Genomic DNA, 21986 nt, shown 5'->3' on the forward strand with positions numbered 1-21986 from the left:
TGCATCAAACAAGCCTTTTTGGGATCTCTTTTTTAACCACAAAGCTTAAAATCCCTTGTCCTGGAGTGATCCATTTACTGGTTTTACCGCATGGCGCTGCTGCAGCTGCCTCCTCCACCAATCAGCACCGACCTTCCAACAGAGATTGCCGGAGAGCGTTTGATTTATTAGGTCATCAGTTCCCGCCTCTTCATCCTACTTCTCTTCCCCAGAAGAAGTAGGGCCACGGTGTCTCGTGAATGACAGCTCGCTGCTTCAATCAGAGGGCGAATCCGGGAGGCGTTACTAACTCTTCCCCTTCTTCAGCACTCTGCTTGAAGCTGCTAGGAACTATTAGCCGCAGCCTTTGCAGCTTGGCGGGGTTCTATTTCTGGTGGTTGCTGGATTTTGCAGCCCGAGCTGTGCGGTGTTAAAGGTGAATAATGCTTTCCCCCCTTTCCTCCTTAAAAAAAGATTTGTTTTTGCATGCGTGTTTTAATTAAGCCGCAGCTGGGAGAGAGAGAATTGCATCGAGAGCTTCCCTTTGAAGTGCATCTTTATTTTCAGTCCAATGGGTTCTGCTGTGTTTTTTTTTTTTGGTGTGTGTGTGTTTGTGTGTGTGTATGTGTGTTTCCCAGAATTAGATCTCTGCGAATTGCATGCAAATCAATAAGATAGGAATCCCCTTACCCAGCTAACCGTGAGTGTCTCTAGTGTTAGGGAAGAGGAAGACTGAACCTGGCTGCCCCTGGAGAGAATTTGGTGTGTATGTCATTCTAATTTTGGTTCTGCTATTTTAAAAAGTCACAAACTCAGGGTTTTTTCCCCCTCCCCCTCCAGGCTGTGCATTGGAATTGGGAGAAGCCTTTAAAAACGCAAATCAGAGTGGTAAGATCTTACTATGGTCATGGTTGAGAATTCTTGGACATGGATTCTATCACATTAGTGATACCGGTGTTATTTCAGTAACCTTAAAGCTACCAACCATCCCTTGCTCTCCTGCTTTTAAATCTGTCGTTTTTTGCCTTCATCCCAAACTTGATATTAATTTTGTTTTATGTATTGTTGAGCACTATATAGGCTCAAGGCAAATTCCCTTGTTATTTTCTGGTGGCCCCCATCTAGCGACTAGCCACAATCCCACCCTGTTTAGCTTTTGAATTGGCCAGGTGTGAATATTTGTATTAAAATAAAGTGTTTGCTAGTCTTGATTGTGCTGCTCAAACAGCCATGTAACATACCAATTATTTTCTGTAGCATGTGAATATGTCCTACCTTTGCTTCTCAGATGTAGGAGTTTTATGTTAAAATGAAGGAATCCATACTTGTTAAAATATATCAAAAGTTCTGGTTTATATGCCATCTTTTCCCAATTTGCTCTCCACTGATGCATTCTCTAATTCTGGAGGATGCTAAAAAATACAATGTATTTGGAGAATGCCAGGTTGGGAATGCCTTTGAAACCCATTATATTATATATTTAATTCTGATTTAATATTGTGCAAAGTCAGTCCATGTAGTTTGTGGTTTAGTGGTCTGTATAAATCGAGAGTTATTTGCTTAGCCCATGGGTAAGTATACTAATAATTACAGTAGCATAATGCATGAATATTGTTACTGAATTCAATGGGATGCTCTACAAATAAATATACTTATGCAAAATTCAAAGCACAGCATTAATGCATAGCTGCAGAGAAAAACGTTGAAATAGTATTGGTTTTTGAATCCATTTTGTCTGTGCAATACAGGTATAGTCAACTTAAAACCATTTGTTTAGTGACTGTTCAAAGTTACTACAACCATTACTCCCACTTACATCATAGCAGCCCCATGGTCACATAATCAGTTGGGCAGTTGGCCACCAGCATATATTTACATTAATTGCAGGGTCCTAGGGTCATGTGATCACTCTTTGTGACCTCCCAATTGGCTTCCAACAAGCAAAGTCTATGGGTGGAAGCCGGATTTGCTTAATGATGGCATGATTCACTTAACAACCACAGTGATCTCACAGAGGAGAAAGGTTGTGTATATTTGATCAAAGGAAAGTCAGCTAACTTTTAAGAGGTGATTTTTCAGTATAAAGTATCTTTTCAGTGGGTATCATTGATAGCATGACAATCTAGGCCTTTATTGATAGGAGATATGAGTCACTGTCACCAGATCTCTCTGGCCTACACTAAGTTTCTATCAGCTTTTTGAGGCAAAGTTATTCTAATACTTTTCCAATGCATGATCTGTTTGTAGAACCATCATCGGAAGAATACTGAAAGTATTCATTACAGCTAAAACTAAAGTGATATTTATTCTTTATTAGAATTTGGGCTTCTATACACACAAACACACAAACGTTTAGACCACGCAGTATTTTTTGACTGAGATTTTTATAAATGCTGAATCTTGAACTATTTTTTTGTCTGATTATGCTATATGTTTGCAAAACCCTATTTTTTCTATGATTGTTTTGAATAGAACAGAATAGAATTTTTTATTGCCCAAGTGTGATTGGACACACAAGGAATTTGTCTTGGTGCATATGCTCTCAGTGTACATAAAAGAAAAGATACGTTCATCAAGGTAGCTATGGTCTGCACAATTGTGAGATAGTGTGACTACATGAAAGATTTGTAGATAGGGGTTAAATTTATATCCCCATACTTTTATGGGGAACATCATTTGGGCTTTAAGTGCAAAGCACTACATAGCTGTAATAATTACTGAGCAATTGTGCTAATCCATTGGTCTGACATTTCCTTTCGTCCATTTTTCATTTGCTTTAGATTCCCATCTGTACTTACTTAAATGATCTTTAAATTTCATGTCTATTTTAATAATGGATTACTTTTCATCCCTCAATTATAGGTACTCCTCGACTTACAACAATTCATTTAGTGACAATTTGAAGTTACAACAGCATTGAAAAAGGTGACTTATCTTTATATTTCACACTTACGACTGTTGTGAAATCCCCATGGTCACGTGATCAAAATTTGGACGTTTGACAACTGACTCATATTTATGATGGTTGCAGTGTCCCAAGGTCATGTGATCCTCTTTGCAACCTTCTGGCAAGCAAAGACAATAGGGAAGCCAGATTCACCTAACAACAGTGTTACTAAGTTAACAATTGCACCTAACGATGGCAACAAAGGTTGTAAAACAGGGCAAAACTCACTTAACAAATGTCTCACTTAGCAACAGAAATTTTGGGCTCAATTGTGGTCGTAAGTTGAAGACTACCTGTACGTAATTTTTCTAGTCACTGTTTTGAGCAAATTTTGCTTCTCGTGTTCTTTAATATTCCAGCATTATTTTAAACATCTTGGTCCAGACATTATAGCACACTTGTAGTAGCTAGTGACAATCACAGGTTTAAGTCTAGTGATTAATAGCTGTGCTTCATATAATACCAGTACTTACTGCAAAGGTTCAAAACAAGCCACCCATGGTTGATCGTGAAAAACGATTCTGCCTTCTTACTGTGTGATTGCTGTGGTCTTTTAAGAAGATGTTGAAGAGGTCCAGGCTGGGTTGCCTTAGGTCAGGGGTCTCCAAACTTGGCAACTTTAAGACTTGTGGACCAACTCCCAGCTTTGCTGGCTGAGGAATTCTGGGAGTTGAAGTCCACAGGTCTTAAAGTTGCCAAGTTTGGAGATCCCTGCCTTAGATAATCAGTTCCCAACAGAAATCCATTTGTAATCAGATAGTCCTTTGTCACTGGTGGAAGATCTCTCTCTGTGGTGTGATTTTTGGCTCTAACAAGGGATTGCGTTTCAAAGCACACATTTTGAGACTGATTGACAGGAACATTCCTCCTTATATAATCATGTAATCTTCCAAGCTTTCAAGATTTTTCCTTGCCAGATTGCCATGGCTCTGCTTTATTCTGAAAATGGTGTTAGGTCTCCATAACCTCAATGGATTATTTTGGAACCTTTCTGTCCAAAGGATTGTTTGTTTATCGTGCAGTTTTATTTTTATTTTCCCCTTTATGTTGCAGTGTACCTTTAAATACATTATATTGTTTCAGTACAATTATATTTCTACAGTATAATTAAGGTTATTAAGATGTTATTAATTGGATAACTAGACTATTGAATATAAAGATTTTGTCTGTTAATTGCAGTGTAGGATGTCACTATTATAAAATGTATTTGACTTTTTCATGCAAGATAGATTATATTAAGAAAAAAACTACTACAGTTTATATTGCCTGACATAGTGTAAGCCGCCCTGAGTCTTTAGAGAAGGGCGGGATATAAATGCAAATAAAATAAATAAATAAAATAAATAAAAATAAATATTAAAGTAATTGTACAATAGATATTTAAGTCCCAAGCTGTTACTTGGCATTGAAGTCTGTTATTCAGTTACATAATCTCTCTTTCTCTCACACACACACATGCATATGAATAAGATGATCAAATTTATTGAGAGTTAAATAATAAAAATAATTAAATCACAATTTTAAAGTTGATCCCCAGTTTTCCTGAAAAGACTTCACACAAATGCAGTAGCTTCCTGACAGATGTGTCTCGGAGCTGAATCTCCTTATGTGACTTATAGTTGCAATTCTGAAGGTGTGTTAAAATCTTGTACCATTGGAAGAAATATTTGTAGTTCAGGATTGACTTGTTGGGGCCCTGGGTGCTCTCTGAGCTTGGTTATTTGCAGACATTTCATTGCCCAATTAGGGAACATCGTCAGTTAAGACAGTGGTTCTCAACCTGTGGGTTGGGACCCCATTGGGGGTCGAATGACGATTTGCCAGGGGTCGCCTAAGTGCATCGGAAATATGGGAAGTATACTTTCAAGTTGAAGAATCGCGCTCCAATGGTTGACTCCACAAGCCAGCTGCAGGCTCTTCAAATCGCTAGCCGAATTCGGCTTCAGGCGTGATCAATTAAAAAAGAGAGAAATCTTTGCTCTGATGGCTCCCTCTCAAGCCAGCTGCCATCACTCCCAATCGCTAGCCTAATCTGGCTTCAGGCGCAATAAACTTAATAGGGGAGGAGTCTCCGCTTTAATGCCTCCGTCCTCAAGGCAATCGCAAGCAGTTCAGATCGCTAGCCAATACGGCTTCAGGCGCGATAAATTCAAAACGAAAATAATTTTACGGTTTGGGGTCGCCACATCGTGGGGAATTGTATTAAAGGGGTCGCAGCACTATAAAGGTTGAGAACCACTGAGTTAAGACATTGTGTCAACTATTTCCCAGCTGCTTTAATGTCTGACATGGCAAATTTGCGCCTCTGGTTTTAGGAAGTGAAATGCAGGTAATCCTGAATTTACGACCTGTAGCTTAGCAACCGTTTGCAGTTACAATGGATTCCCCAAAAGGTACTTACAATCTGGTTCCATGGCCTTGTACTCCTCTGTGGTCATGTGACAACATTTTGGAAGCTCAACATCCAGTCTGCATTTATGATTGTTTGCAGCAACATTGCCTGCAGTCATGTGCCTGTGATTGATGACATTTTTGCAAAAAAACCCCAACTCTGGTGTTTATTTCCAGTTTATGGCAAAAATGTCCCATAGCGAACAGCGGGTTTGCTTAACAACTGCTGTAAGAAAATTGGATTTGTCATGTGGGTGACCCAATTTACAACTGGCATGACGTGTGACAATAACAGGGAAGTACCATTACGTTCATAAGTCAAGGACTAGTTGTATTGCTCCTCTCTCAGTATGTTTCTGCAAAAACAGAGAGGGGATGTATTGATGAGTGACTTTTTAGCCGCATATCCTGATTTCTTGTCCTGTCCATTGGATTTACCTTGACTTGGCAAGAGGCACTGGCACTGATAATAATAGCACTTAGACTTATATACCGCTTCATAGTGCTTTTACAGCCCTCTCTAAGCGGTTCAACATATTTACAGAGTCAGCATATTGTCTCCAACAATCTGGGTCCTCATTTTACCCACCTCGGAAGGATGGAAGCCTGAGTCAACCTTGAGCCAGTGAGATTTGAACTGCCGAACTGCAGCTAGCAGTCAGTTGAAGTAGCCTGCAGTACTGCACTCTAAGCACTGCGCCAGCTTGGCTGATAATGAAAGAGAGCCAGTTTGGTCTAGTAGTAAAGCACCAGGCTAGAAAGCAAGAGATTGTGACAACAACCTGTGGAGATGCTGTAACAGTCTTTAAGTACAAAGACTGTTTGCAAGCATTTTTCTTCAGTGCTGTTGTAACTTTGAATATCTGCTAAATGAATGGCTGTAAGTTGTACAATGTTACTTTAAGTAGTACTTAGAATTCCAGTACCTCAATGTAGCATGAGTAACAAGAAATAGCATCCAGTAACCAAATAACTTAAAACCGCCCTGAGTCCTTAGGGAGATAGGGCGGTATATAAATTTGAAAAAATAAATAAATAATAAATAATAAATGTCAAGAAGGTTGAAACAGAAAGTCCAAAATGGTGCAAGATGACTTATTTTCCAAAGCCTTGTGAGAAAGGTGTGAAAATTATTTGCATTATTTAAATCTGGATCAACAGCATTTTCTTGTGGAAGAGTTGAGTGCGTTTGATCAGAGTGCCCTCGATGTACTCTTCTTAATTGATGGGGCGGGCACCAAGATAAAATTACAGGGTATGGTTAATAAACGGGTATTACAAGATCAAGTGGTTTAATTTTCATCAATACGTGGGAAGAAATTGGAAAGTAGTACATGGGATAGAAATTACTGAGTTTAGTTTGCCATGTTCCATCACGTGTCATTTTTAAAAATATTTTTCATTTATTTATTAAACTTATATGCTGCCCATTTTGCCAAATAAGTTTTATTAGCTATTTTAAGAAAAAAAAGTAACCCAAAGAAAAGAGTACAAAAGAGTACTTGAAAATAGAGTACAATGTGAATAAACAGGGACTTTACAACTATCTTCAAAATTAAAGTTATTGAATATATATCATAATTGTAAATGATTTGAGTGACTTGTCTTTATAAAAAAATCGCTACTACTGTAAGCTCTAAACCTAATACATTCTGGAATATCCTAGCTAATTGTAAGTGATCTATATTTGGTACCCTCTGCCAGTTGTTTTCAGTTGGGTCCTCCATCTAGTATGAGTGGCCAACAAACCCCAAACGAATGCTGATGGGTCCTGAATTGATTTGGCTCTTATCTCTTGGATGATAATTCTTAGTTGATCCATCCTAGCTTATTTGGGAACATCCAGTCTTGAAAATCAATTAGAATGACATTCTAAGCCAGGAGTGTCCAACCTTGGCAATTTTGTGGACTTCAACTCCCAGAATTCATGGCTGGCTGGGAGATTCTGGGAGTTGAAGTCTATAGGTCTTGACTTTGCCGACTTTGGACACCTCTCTTCTAAGCTTTCACAGGTTTTTTTTGATGAACTTTGCCAGCAGGAATGGTTAAGTAGAACCAGCTGAGCTCTCTTGTTCTTGTAAATGTAATTTCTGCAGAATTTTGGTTGCTTTGGTCTGCCAGTGCAGCCATTCAAGAACTATTGGAATCGTCAGATGCCCCAAAACAAATAACTAAGTCTGGAGATACTTGTTCCTATCTCTGCTACTTCCACTCCTCCTTCACCATGTTATTGCCACATACTGAGAGCGATGAGTATCGATTAGTGAATTGCAAGCATGATCTTTGTATATGTATGGAAGGATAAGTCCAGTGCACACCATCAGTGCAATGTTAAGATGTGAATGAACAAAATATCCATCAAAAACCAATTAATCCATTAACATACCTAAAACTGGCAGAAGAGGAAGAGTGTGGTTTGAGTATAATTAAACATCACTGAAAAGAGAAACTTATTCTCTAAACCAGAGGTGGGGAACTATAGCCCTTTTATAATATGTGGACTTCAACTCCCAGAATTTCTCAACCAGCATGGCTGACTCAGGAATTCTGGGAGTTGAAGTCCACAAGTCATAAAAGGCCGTAGTTCCCCACCCTTGCTCTAAACCACCGTTCACCAACTGGTGGTCTGTGGACCACTGGTGGTCTGTGAGAAAAGTTTGGTGGTCCGCTAAAAAATTATTTGCATTTTTTATATTGCATTAAATCAGGGGTCCTCAAACTATGGCCCCATTTGTGTTGCTACAGAGAATCTCCCCCTTTGGGGTTGTCTTGTGTGGGTCGGAGCGGGGAAGAGATTCTGAGTTGGGGTCTGCTTCGGCCTCCTGGTGCGGGGCTTTGGGCAAAAGCTGGAGGGAAGTGCCGCTAGTGGCAAGGAGCTAGAGGGCCTTGTTCCAGTGGGACTGCATCATGGCCTGGAACTGACTGACAATCTCAGCCCGCTTAGCCTCCAAGCACCAGTACCTGGCCTTGTACTCCTGCAGGTCTTCCCTCTGCTTGGAAAGCCTATGCTCATAGTCCTTAGTGAGGTGCTTCTGCTAAGCCTCCTTCTCGGTCAGATCTAATTTGAACTAAGGAATCCAGGTGGGCAGATGAGGAGTGGCTGGGAGGGGAAGGGCGAGTAGAGGCGAGGCGCCCCTCAATGTGAGTGACATCAAGTTGGCCATGCCCACCCAGTCACATGACCACCTAGCCAGCCAGTCATTAGGCAGATCATATTAGTGGTCCGCAATATTTAAAATTATGAATTGAGTGGTTCTTGAGGTCCAGAAAGCTGGGGACCCCTGCTCTGAACCACATGTAAGAAGAGTAAAAGCTGCTGTCATTTCATTCGGACTCAGCCCTGAGTTTTCTAGGAGCAAAATCTTGAAGCAAGGTATTAAAATGTATCTTTTTAGAGCAGTATGTTGTACCTAGTGCTTTTTTTCATGACTCCAATTAATACTTTCTGTTTCCAAGACTTCTGTTGTCCAAGAATTCTTACTCAACTTGCCAGTGAGCAGTTGCTGCACATTTGCCATAGAAACTGGCCCAAGATTCTGGATGGTAGGCATGTTCCCATCCAGTTCACATGTGGTCTTGCTGTTACTTTGGTAGGACTCTAAATGAGCTCCAGAGCACAAGTTATCTTCTCCTAGAAGAACCTTTGTGTTTGCAAGGGAAGATCAGTCACAAGTAACAATTTACCTTGGGCTACTCATGGTGGCCTCAAGAAATTCTAGACAAGAGTTTGATGTTGATTGCTAGTGATCCAAAGTATTTGATTGATTGATTTCTTTTATTTCCAATTAGATGTCTTCTCAGTAGACTCTGCAGATTCAAGAGCGCTCCGATCAAGATGGCCAGAAATAGACTCATCTTGCTGAGACATGGCGAAGGGGCTTGGAACAAGGAAAATAGATTCTGTAGCTGGGTTGACCAGAAACTGAGCGCTGATGGGGTGAAGGAAGCTCAGACCTGTGGGAGGCACCTCAAAATGCTTGGTTTCGAGTTCGACCTTGTGTTTACCTCCATTCTTAGCCGCTCTATTCAGACTGCGTGGCTTGTGCTTGAGGAGATGGGGCAGGAGTGGGTCCCCACTGAATCTTCCTGGAGGCTGAACGAACGACATTATGGGGCGCTGATTGGCCTCAACAGGACAGAGATGGCTTTGAACCATGGCGAGGAGCAAGTGAAAAGATGGAGAAGGAGCTACGATGTCAGCCCACCTCCCATCAGTGAGGTCCACCCTTACTATCACGAAATATATAATGATCGCAGGTATAATTACTGTGATGTACCAAAAGAGAAGCTTCCTAAATCTGAGAGTTTAAAAGAAGTATTGGATAGACTCCTTCCGTACTGGAATGAAAGGATAGCACCAGAAGTCAAGGGAGGCAAGACTGTGTTAATTTCTGCCCATGGAAACAGCACGAGGGCTCTTCTGAAGCATCTGGAAGGTACCATTCCATTTTGAGTGTAGTGTTGCTACTGCTGAGGTGTCCCCCCCCCCACTGCCCCCAGAACCGTTAAAAACAATTGGTTTAAAAATGTATACTTAGATTTTCTTGGGATATTTGTAGCCAAGGTGGGTTGTATATACTTTTAGTCAAAGTTTTCTGGGCTTGTGGAGATTTTATATTGGAGTAGATTTCACATTATTTGCAGACTTTGTGACTCAGGCTTTAGTGAGGCCTCTTCAGTACAGCAGTTTGGAAGCCTTACTGGAAAGTGGTGTCATTTTATTTATTTATTTATTTATTTATTTAGTCACAACAATATATGTAGGTATCATACAAAAAGATTATATAGTATATAAACACATATATGAGTAAATATAGGAGGTATAAGCATATATATATATATAGGAAGAAGAAAAGAAAAACAATAGGACAGGAATGGTAGGCACGTTTGTGCGCTTATGCACGCCCCTTATGGTCCTCTTAGGAATGGGGTGCGGTCAATAGTAGAAAGTTGTCATTTATGGTTCTCTCTAATGCCAAGAAAACCTTGCTAAAAGTATATACGCACGCTGCTGTTGTTATATTTGCTTCATTATGATGCTTTCTCCTCCCCAAATTTTTTGGGGATTTTTAGAGGTGAGAATTGGGAATCGATTTTCAATTTACCTTTGGCACTTTCAAGAGTGTTGTTTATGGCACAGCTGCACCTTCAGATATAAATATAAATATTTATATTTATATCAATAACTAGCAATATGGTTTATACTTTTTGCCTTGGTGGCAATTGGTGACCTGGTTTATTTATAAGTTAAGAGCTGATCCGTGGTTTACAAACTGCTAATGGCATTTGGATTAGCATTCATATGCTAATCCAAAAGCAAACAACACACCTGAATCTAAACTCTGCTCATAACCTCCTCTAGCTAAATATAATCTTTGTTTTTCTCTCTCCACCAGGTTACTCTAACCGTAGACATGATTTCTTTTCTGTAAGGAATAGTTTATAATAATAATCAAGTGCCAACTGTAAGAAACCTGCCTGATCAATCTGTTGGTCAAAGTTGGTGAAATTGTAGGGAAAAATAAAGGAGACCAGCTTGTTGATTCCTGTTGTATGCCATTTGAAGTGGGGATAGCAAAGAATGATGCCGTGGGGTAGCATTGGTAATACCCATGTTTTCCCGAAAATAAGACCCTGTGTTATATTTTTTTGCCACCAAAAAAATATCTTAGCTAATACTTCTTCTTCTGAGGGGATCTCCTGAAGGCCTCTGCAGGAGATGATAGAGCTCTGTAGCTCTGTTATCGGCTGCAGAGGCCTTCAGAAGAGGCTTGCCAGCCTTGCCAGCTGCATGGGCCGGCAAGACAGGTGTCGGGGTGTGCAAGGCCTGGCTGCAACTGTTCAAAGGTAAGTAGTAGGGGGGCTCCACCCCCCACATCCCCACCCTAGCTTAATTTTTACCTGTGCACCTTGGAGTGGGCGGGGTCTTAATTAGGGCTTATTTTGGGAGGGAGGGAGGGCTTATATTGGGCACACATCAGTGGTGGGTTGCCCCTGGTTCGTACCGGTTCTATAGAACCGGTAGTAAAATCAGTGGGAGGCTCTGCCCACTGACCTGAATGTCATCAGGAAGCTTCTGCGCATGCGAGCGAAGCAAGCAAGCGCGCACGATCCCACTGCAAACCGGTAGTAAAGGTAGGTAAAACCCACCTCTGCTGACTGGCCACAGACTGGTGCAGGCCAATGGCCCGGGGATTGGAGACTCCTGCTGTAAGCGATTTCTGTACGAAGTCTTGGAAATTGAGTAAGACATTACTCATTTACAAGTAAATAAATGCTAGTTTTGTCTCTGAATCTTGCATGCTTTTATTTGATTTGGGTCATCCCTGGAACCAGCTTTCGTTCATCATTGTTCCCCTTGAGCGAGTAGCATCTTTTATTTCAGATAGAACTAAGGAGAAATTTCCTGACAGTTAGAACAATTAATAAGTGGAACAACTTGCCTGCAGAAGTTGTGAATGCTTCAACACTAGAAATTTTTAAGAAGATGTTGGATAACCATTTGTCTGAAGTGGTGTAGGGTTTCCTGCCTGGGCAGGGGGTTGGACTAGAACAGGGGTCTCCAACCTTGGCAACTTTAAGACTTGTGGACTTCAACTCCCAGAATTCCTCAGCCAGCTTTGCTGGCTAAGGGATTCTGGGAGTTGAAGTCCACAAGTCTTAAAGTTGCCAAGGTTGGAGACCCCTGGACTAGAAGACCTCCAAGGTCCCTTCCAACTCTGTTGTTGTTGTTGTTGTTGTTGTTGTTGTTATTAGATGAGGTTTTTCCCTCCTGAGAAGTAAAACAATGCCTTTCATGTTGTAATGTTAATTTTAAAATGATTTCTTCAGTGAAGCTTACTTAAACGTGCTGTTTCCCAATATTGGATTAAGCTGTCAAATTCTCATTATATAAGCATGTCTTAATGCTGCAAAAACATATGCAGGTCTTTGGAATGCTATAAGGGTGAAGAGTGATTAAGAATTATAACACGGGGCCCTTGCCACATTTAGGTCAGGTCTTCTACTCTCAAAAGTCCTCCATAAACCCATAATCCCTCCCTCCATAAAGTGTCTCAATCCTGGATTATGGTCTTCTTGTGGCTGATGGGTTGCTTAGATAGACGCGAAAGAACAGAAACGGGTTGCTTAGGAACAGGTTGCTTTGCCTTTTGTCTATGTGCCAGTTCTTGTTCTGTTTCTTCAAATGAAGCGTGGGTTTATGGAACTAAAAGGGAAATAACGAATAAACCCAGAAGAAATCCCTTAAAATATTGAGGTGAAGAATTTCTGAGACTCTAGATCTGGCTGTTTTGTAACAATTCCTGCTACATAGGTAGTCCTCAATTTACAACAGTTCATAAACGTTAGTGACAGCACTGAAAAAAGTGATGCGGCCATTTTTTCCCCACTTAACGACCATTGCAACATCCCCATGATAACATGATCAAAATTCAGATTCTTGGCAACTGATGTATATTTACGATGGTGGCAGTGTCCCGGGGTCATGTGATCCCTTTTTGTGACCTTCCAACGAGCAAAATCCATGGAGAAGCCAGATTCAGTTAACAACCGTGTTACTAACTTAACAACTACAATGATTCACTTAACTGTGGCAAGAAAGGTCCTGAAAGGCCTCTGGTGGCTCAGCAGACTAATGCAGTCTGTTATTAACACAGCTGCTTGCAATTACTGCAAGTTCAAGCCCCACCAGGCCCAAGGTTGACTCAGCCTTCCATCCTTTATAAGGTAAAATGAGGACCCAGATTGTTGGCGGCAATAAAAGTTGACTTTGTATATAATATACAAATGGATGAGACTATTTGTTGTGTCTCGTCCGATCTCACCACCACAGCCGGGGTCTGCTTATCTGCTTCCGAACGCTGAAGAATGTCCTAGCATGCCTCCCGGCCCCAGCCCTGGCTCCATGCCCAGACAGGCTGAGGAGGGGGCATCTCCCGGCCCCAGCCCTGGCTCCATGCCCAGACAGGCTGAAGAAGAGCAAGTATCTCCAGCCCCCAGCTCTGGCTCCATGCCCAGGCAAACGGAGCAACTAGACCCCTCCCCCTCCTCCACAGCATGTGAGCCTGAGGGAGGTCAATTGCCAACAGCTGCCGATTGGAGTGACCCTCGCTTCAGAAGAATTGATAGGCGGCAGCGTCAGAAGGAAGGGAGGGGCAGGCCTGGATAAGTGCTGAGTCATGCAGCCACACCCCATGGCCTATATAAAGGATCTGCTTTCTGGCAGTCTCTGAGTCAGGCAAAGTCTAAACATATCTTGCTGAAGTCACTTTCTGGTCTCCTGCCTGCCTTGAGGACTTTGCTAGGACTTTGGCAGAGCTGCAGAGGCACGCCTGATTCGGATTTCCCTGACCTGGCCGTCAGCGGAGGAGTGGGACACGACACTATTGCTTAATACAATGTAAGCCGCCCTGAGTCTTCGGAGAAGGGCGGGATATAAATTAAAAAAAAAAGGGGGGGGGGCAGAACTCACCTAACAAATGTCTCGCTTAGCAACATAAATTTTGGTCTTGATTGTGGTCGTACGTCGAGGATTACCTGTATTTTGGTCAAGAATACCAGGATAGGAAAAGCAGATGGGCTCGAACAGGGCATGAGTACTGCTTGGTAACTTGCCTCTTTGTTCTGGCCTTTTTATTCCCTTTTCCTGCCACCGCAGTTGCTTTGTGTGCTTTCTCCCAAAGGCGGACCCTGTTCTTCCCTTTTAATTAATGCCTCCTGCCTTGGGTGACAGTGGTTAGAAAAGGGGAATAAAAGTCCATCTGGTAATGCTGCCAGCCAGATTCTCCTGGAAGCAGATAAATTCCCATGGAAAACGGGGGCATTCTAGGGAAAAAAAAAGGATTTTCTTTTATTGCTTTAAAATAAATGCGGCTCCTTGCTGATCTACACTATTAATACTACTATTTGCCCATGATTTCCTGTCCCAGTAAGGTTTACCAACTATTTTGAAACAGGGATGGTTCCGGAGTGCAATTTTTAATGTAAATGAATGTTGTCTCTTCCAGCATCTTCCAAAAGTGCCTTACGGCTTTTGATACAGGAAATATGCTGTAGCTATGTCTAAATATTGTATTTATATTTAATTATTTTTTATATATTGTCCTAATCAAATGACTGATTTCTGGCCCTCTCCTGTGCCCTTGCTATGATATCAAACTGTTTGCGTAACTTTGTGCTTCTGTCCATCAATGACTTTTTTTTCTGGATGACTTGCATTTCCATTGAGCACTTGAATTAAAAGTGTGTCCAATAACGAAGCCAAAAATCTGGCAAGTTAACTCCTCCATCATGATGTAATAACTTACATTAAAAAAATCTAGGAGTTTGTCTTTCCTATACAGGTACTCCTTGACTTGCAACCATTTGTTTAGTGACAATCTGAAGTTGCAAAACCATTGAAAAAAAGCGACTTATGACTGTTTTCCACACTTACGACTGTTGACATGGTCACGTGATGGCGGCTGGCATGTATTTGACAGTTGCTGGGTCTTGTGGTCATGTGATCACCATTTCTAACCTTCCCAGTTGGCTTCCAATAAGCCATAGTCAATGTGGGAAACCAGATTTGTTTAACAACTGCACGATTCACTTAATGACTTCAGTGATTTGCTTAACAACGCTGGCAAAAAAATATCATAAAATGGGGCACAACTCACTTAGCAATGGAAATTTTGGCCTCAGCTGTGACTGTAATTCGAGGACCACCTGTATTTTTTTTTCAAATATTTGGTCTCAAATTAATTTAAAGGTATTAGAGGAGAAATGTATCTAAATAAATATATCAATTCTCAAATAATACTGATTTTGCTATATTTTTCTTTCCTCATAAATTTGGAGTTTCAGCCATCTGTGTATCAATTTTACTCTGAGATTTAAAAAGTGATGCTTTTAGTTACATATAAAAAGAATACAGTTTCTTAATCCATAAAAAAATGAGGAGCAGTTGAAACTGTGATTATTAAAAACATCCACAGAAATGGATTACAACAAATAGCAAATATTCAAGATTTTCAGATGGGATGTCCTGAAATCACAGGGCCAAATCATGTGATGCTGCAACCATCATAAATACATTCTAGTTGACCAGCAGCCAAATTTTGATCACATGATCATGGGGATGCCGCGATCCTAGTATGTGTGAAAACTGGTCATAAGTCCCAACTGCTGTTGTGACTTTGAATGGTTGTTAAAGAAACGGTTATAAGTCAAGGATTACTTATATATGATTCCTTGTTGCATCTGACTAGTAGTGCTTTACTCCAGGGGTGTCAAACCCGATCGCATCACGGGACGTATCGTGACATATCGGAATGTTTTTTGCCTTTGTGGAGCTGGGGTGGGTGTGGCCTACACAGACCGGATACGGCCCATGGACCGATAGTTTGACAGGCCTGCTTTATTCGGTTTAACTGAATAAATGCTGAGATTATAGAATGCAAAGTGATCAATCAATCAATCAATCAGAATAGAGCTTTGCTGGCTGGGGGATTCTGGGAGTTGAAGTCCGCCAGGCTTAAAGTTGCCAACGTTGGAGACCCCTGTTCTAGTCCAACCCCCTTCTCAAGCAGGAGACCCTATACCAGTATTGGTGAACCTTTTTGTCACCAAGTGCCGAAACGGGAGCGCGCATGTGCTGGAAACTGGAAGAGCAGCCACCCAGTGTGCATGTGCGCGCTGGGAAGATGATCTTCCAGTTTCCGTTACACGCATGCGCACTGGCCACTTGGTCTTCTGATTTCTGGTGTGCACGCACGCGCGAAGACCAGCTGACCGGTGCACATGCATGCGCCAGAAACAAGATGATCATTTTTCCGGCACGCGCATGCGCGCCAGGCGGCTGCTCTTCCTCTTTCCGGCGCTCCCACACATGTGAAGGCCAGCTGGCCGGCACACTGGAACCCAGAAGAGCAACGGGCGACGGCTGGCATGCCCGGAGAGATGGCTCTGCGTGCCACTTCCAACACGCGTGCCATAGGTTCACCATCACGGCCCTGTACCATTTCAGACAAGTGACTGTCCATTCTCTTCTTAAAAGCCTCCAGTGGTGAAGCACCCACAACTTCTGATAACAAGCTGTTCCACTGGTTAACTGTCCTCACTGTTAGGACGTTTCTCCTTCATTCCAGGGTGCTTCTTTCCTTCATTAGTTTCCATCTATTGTTTCTTGTCCTGCCTTCAGGTGCTTTGGAAAATAAATTGACTCCTTTCCTCTTTTTGGCAGCCTCTTAAATATTGGAATACTGCTATTATATCCCGTCCCTCCACTAGTCCTTCTTTTCTCTAGACTAGCTAAACCCAAATCCTGCAACTGTTCTTCATATGTTTTAGTCTCCAGGCCTTTAATCATCTTAGTTGCTCTTCTCTGCACTTTTTCCAAAGTCTCAACATCTTTTTTTGTAGTGTAGATGGATGTAGAAAGGTCAACTAGTTCATGTTACAAGTATTTGAAGTAATTGGACACTGACTTTAGTTGACATTTACGTTTTGCACCAACAGTTCACTAATATATTGAACTAGCCCAGCAGAGATTTCCATTCCTGGTGATCACTCATGGAAATAAAAACAACTCTAGATAACCCATCTTCCAGTTCCTTTCATCTTTTGAATCTCCCACTATTTCGTAAACAAATCTGAAAGAAACATTTGTGCAAATGAACATTTCCCAGAAATGTTATCCTATAACCAGGGGTGAAATTCTCCCGGTTCTGACCGGATCTCACGATCTGGTAGCGATCGTGGCTGATGGTTTGGCGATCCAGTAGCAATCACCGAACCACAAGCAACACCCATCCCCCGGGTGTCATTATTTCCTGGTTTTAACCAGGAAGTAATGTGTTTTTTACCTTCTGCGCATGCGCAGAAGTTTCGCTTGTGCACATGCACGGCATGGTACCGTACATTTACCGGTAAGGAAGGTAAATAGATTTTACCCCTGCCTATAACACAATAAATATCTGTTGAATACGCTGGATGGGCTTGAAGTGGCTGTAATAGGGGCACATCTGGATGCATATCAAATTGGAGAACATTTCCTATGTAAGGCTCCTATGATTTTTTTTTTGAGATTGTATTTGTGTTATTATATGGAATGCTATTTTAAAAAGGTAAGGATATAGCTATAGCTCCCTCTTCTAAGTGAAGATATAAATATGGTTCATTAAGGAGCTGTACCTGCATCTTATTGCAGCAGGGGTAATTTGTAATGTTCTTTTAGTTTGATTTGCACAACAGTGGCTCTCCTACTTTTCCTGATTGACCAGTGGCCACTTATCGTTATGTAATTTCCTATATTACCACTTCTTGTTCAGTGATCTATAATTAACCCTCTTTCCCATTCCAAGTGACCTCAAAATGGGCAGACTACATTTCCCAGAATTCCTAGCAGTAGCAAGTAGCAAGAATCTGGTTTCTAGAAAACTGCTGTATTGAGTATCAATTATTGTATTTTTTGCTCGCTAGTAAAGTCACTCTTATAAACAGAAAGGAAATGTGTTTCTTGTCATGCAAGTACGTAAAACATACATTTGACACATGCAGGATTTGGTGTGTGACATGATGCGAGTTGGCTAAACTAAGATCATGTAATCAATAAAAGATAAAAAGATGCTCAAATTGATCTTGGCTTTAGAGATGCTTCCATATTATTTTCTTTGCAGTGGTTCGGAAGTTGACTATCATTGGCTCTTTCCAAACTGTTGAGATCAGGGAGCCCTTAACTAAGGTTGTTGCTTATATACACTGCCAAGCAATTTTAGCTGCATTTTTGATTCATTTGGTTTTTTTTCCTGCAGTATTTGGATGCTTAGTGAGACCAGTTAAGTCTCTTAAAAAAAATAACTCCATCAAAAACATTGTCAACTTTATAGGGTAAGTTGGTTGCTTCAGCAAGTTGTGGTCTTGGATCAAAAAAGGTTGACCTATTTTGTTATTACAGGTAGTCCTCGACTTACGACCACAATTGAGCCCAACATTTCTGTTGCTAAGTGAGACATTTGTTAAGTGCAGTGGTGGGATTCAGGTAATTTAACAACCGGTTCTCTGCCCTAATGATTTCTTCCAACAACCAGTTTGCCAAACTGCTCAGAAAGTTAACAACCGGTTCTCCTGAAGTGGTGCGAACTGGCTGAATCCCACCACTGGTTAAGTGAGATTTGCCCCATTTTATGACCTTTCTTGCCACAGTTGTTAAGTGAATCACTGCAGGTGTTAAATTAGTAACACGATTGTTAAGTGAATCTGACTTCCCCATAGATTTTGGTTGTCAGAGGGGCACAAAAGAGGATCACATGAAACACCCCCCCCCAGGACATTGCAACCGTCATAAATATGAGTCAGTTGCCAAGCAGCCAATCATGTGACCATGGGGATGCTGCAATGGTCATAAGTGTGAAAAATGGCCATAAGTCCTTTTTTTTTCACTGCTGTTGTAATTTTGAACAGTTCCTAAGTGAACTGTAGTAAGTCGAGGACTATCTGTATTCAGTTCCTACTTCAATCTTCATGCAGCTCAACCTTCATGCAATTATCCCTCCTGTTTCACTGGACTTTGCTCTTAAATTGAACTAGCTTAGAACAAAATTAATGAATTTTACCCGGCTTCCACACTCTCCATTCCTAATGCAAATTCATTTTCCAGGCATACATCTCTGAGAAATTTCCCCATCTACTCAGCTGCCAGCTGGTTTTCCTGCTGTTTGTCCTGTTTAGCATGTGGAATAAAGATGGATGTTTCTCAGCTGTTCTGGGTCTCCTAAACAACTGATACCATTTGGGGCAAAGTTTGTAACTTTCAGTTGTAACGTGTACGTAGCTTTTGTTGGTAAAGGAGGATTAACACAATTCCCCCCCCTTCCTCCTTCTTCCTCTTTTCACAAAGTTCTGACTCCTATAGTAGCACCATTGTTGAAAGTCATACTGCTTCATTGATTCTGTCCTGAAATGTTTGGGCACAGAAACCACCTTTTTTAAAGAAAAAGAGGCAAGCATTAAGGACAAGAAGAACCACAGGGATGCCAGACCAGATGCATTGTCTAGGATTGGAGAAGGGCCATAGAGGATTCAGTGCATCCATAATTCAGAAAACTCAACAACATAAAGCACAATTCATTGTTTTTTAATAGAATAGAATTTTTATTGGCCAAGTGTGATTGGACACACAAGGAATTTGTCTTGGTGCATACACTCTCAGTGTACATAAAAGAAAAGATACCTTCATCAGGGTACAACATTTACAACACTTAATGATAGTCATAGGGTACAAATTTAACACTTAATGATACAACATTTAATGATAGTCCTAGGCTACAAATAAGCCATCAGGAAACAATATCAGTATAAATCCTAAGGATACAAGCCATAAAGTTACAAGTCATTAAATGGAAGGAGATGGATGATGGGAACGATGAGAAGATTAATAGTAGTGCAGATTTAGTAAATAGTTTGACAGTGTTGAGGGAATTATTTGTTTAGCAGAGTGATGGCGTTCGGGGAGAAACTGTTCTTGTGTCTAGCTGTTCTGGTGTGCAGTGCTCTACAGCGTTGTTTTGAGGGTAGGAGTTGAAACAGTTTATGTCCAGAATGTGAGGGATCTGTAAATATTTTCACAGCCCTCTTATTGACTGGTGCAGTATACAGGTCCTCAATGGAAGGTAGGTTGGTAGCAATTGTTTTTTCTGCAGTTCTAATTATCCTCCCTGTGGTTTACCCGAAGGTGCTTTTTCCAAAGGCAGCTGGACTCTGTTTTTCCTTGAAGATGTTTCACTTCTCATGCAAGAAGCTTCAGAACTTGTCAGAACTGAAGAAGCTTCTTGGATGAGAAATAAAACTTCTTCATGGAAAAACAAAGTCCAATTGCCTTTGGAAAAAGCACCTTTGGGACAATCATGTTCTGGATGATTGAGAATCTCCTTAGACATCCATGTGGTTTAATTTTAAAACATTTGAAAATGAAAAGTGCAATTTTTTTTAGCAAATCCAAGACCTTCCTGGCATTATATTTCATGATGGCGCTAAAAGCTTACCTGCAACCGGCGTAAGATAGTGATAGTAAATTTGTTCCTTCTTCCCTGCAGGCATCTCTGATGACGCTATAGTCAACGTGACTCTTCCCACCGGCGTGCCCGTCCTCCTTGAACTTGATGAAAATCTACAACCGCTTGGCCACCACCAATTTCTGGGTGATCAAGAAGCCATACAAGCTGCCATCAAGAAAGTGGAAGATCAAGGGAAGGCCAAACCTATGGCTGAAAAATAAAGACCACCTTACAAACGCTTTGCTCATAGCTCTAATGATGTGCGGCAAAATACGGCACTTTGTGAATTGTTTTATGCCTACTTGCTTAGCTTTCGGTTCTCACCAAGTGTTAAACAAGGGCTGTTAGATTTTAGCAGTTTATCTCTGGGGGTTGGATTTCAGATCCTGGTATGAGAGTCACAATGGCAGGTGAATTATTTAGGCTTTAATTAGATGGGTAAAATGCATCTATGTATATTTTCATCAACTTTTCATATGAGAGAAACCCTGTGTTAAGAACCAGATTTCTGCAAATCGGTGACAAGGTACCATTGTGATAAATGGAGATAAAACAGGGAATGTCAAATCTGATTTAATATTGGCCCATAGGAGGATCATGAAGGACTAAAGAACCCAAACAGTAAACCTTCCCAAAGATGTTCACTCACAGTCTTAACGTGGACTTTTATTTTTTTTATCCTTGGACAGCCTCTTGCATCGGTTGACTTATTTGTCGGGGCCCACTTTTATTGTATAACTGACGTTCAACTAATTTTGAATAAAGCCCTTATTTTTATCCGCTTTGCCTGAACTTTAATAGCTATTTTTTGTTTCATGTTGGAGAGAACCATGTAAAAGAAAAGGCTAGGTAGAAATAATGTTCTAGAATGGGCTTCCAAACTTGGCAACTTTAAGACTTGTGGACTTCAACTCCAAGAACTCTGGGAGTTGAAGTCCACAAGTCTTAAAGTTGCCAAGGTTGGAGACCCCTGTTCTAGAAAGCTTGAGAAATGACGTTCTATTCTCAGATTCTGTTTAATTTTTTTTTAAAAAAAATATGTACAGGTAGTAATCATTTGTTTAGTGACTGTTTAATGTTCCAGTGACACTGAAAAATATGACTTATGCCCGATCCGCACACTTAATGACTTGCAGCATCCCCATGGTTATGCTTTAGAGAGTGTTTGTGCATTGGGCTAGGTCAAGTTTATATATAATACAAGCAGCACTGGGATTGTAACAAATTTATTTCAAGCGTGCTAAGATGGTACCCCCCCCCCACATTCCATCCTTGGTCCAGCCATATCTCCTTCTATTTATTGCTTTAATCCATATCTCCTTCTATTTATTGCTCTAAATAAAATGCAACGAGATGTTGCCTGTATAGCCAAGAGAGGGGAAAGGCTGAAGCAATCTGACTTTTGAGTGCATGGTATGTATTGAAGGCAGTGGTGAAATGTAAAATTTGTTACTACCAGTTCTGTGGGCGTGGCTTGGTGCAGGGGTAACGTGACTGGGTGGGGGCATGGCCAACTTTTTTTTTCTTTTACTTTTAAAAGCATTTTTTCTACAACCTCTTTGGCTGAAGAGGTTGTAAAAAAATGCTTTTAAAAGACTCTGACGATCCCAGCTGAGCTGTGCAATCATGAGAGG

General features: G+C 41.1%; 1 protein-coding gene across 2 annotated transcripts; it reads left to right on the forward strand.

Moving 5' to 3' along the window:
• The first annotated feature begins 268 nt into the window (after positions 1–268).
• BPGM (bisphosphoglycerate mutase) lies at positions 269–20589 on the forward strand. Of its 2 annotated transcripts, XM_058191274.1 has the most exons (4): positions 282–415; positions 2842–2904; positions 9107–9753; positions 20392–20589. In XM_058191274.1, the coding sequence occupies exons 3-4, from the start codon at positions 9153–9155 to the stop codon at positions 20571–20573; spliced, it is 783 nt and encodes a 260-aa protein (XP_058047257.1). In that variant the 5' UTR covers positions 282–415; positions 2842–2904; positions 9107–9152; the 3' UTR covers positions 20574–20589. The 2 variants fall into 2 exon arrangements, with proteins under 2 accessions (XP_058047258.1, XP_058047257.1); XM_058191275.1 differs by lacking the exon at positions 2842–2904 and having other exon boundaries at positions 269–415.
• Positions 20590–21986: the final 1397 nt, after the last annotated feature.

The sequence above is a fragment of the Ahaetulla prasina genome, chromosome 7 (assembly GCF_028640845.1).
Source record: "Ahaetulla prasina isolate Xishuangbanna chromosome 7, ASM2864084v1, whole genome shotgun sequence".
Classification (NCBI taxonomy): domain Eukaryota; kingdom Metazoa; phylum Chordata; class Lepidosauria; order Squamata; family Colubridae; genus Ahaetulla; species Ahaetulla prasina.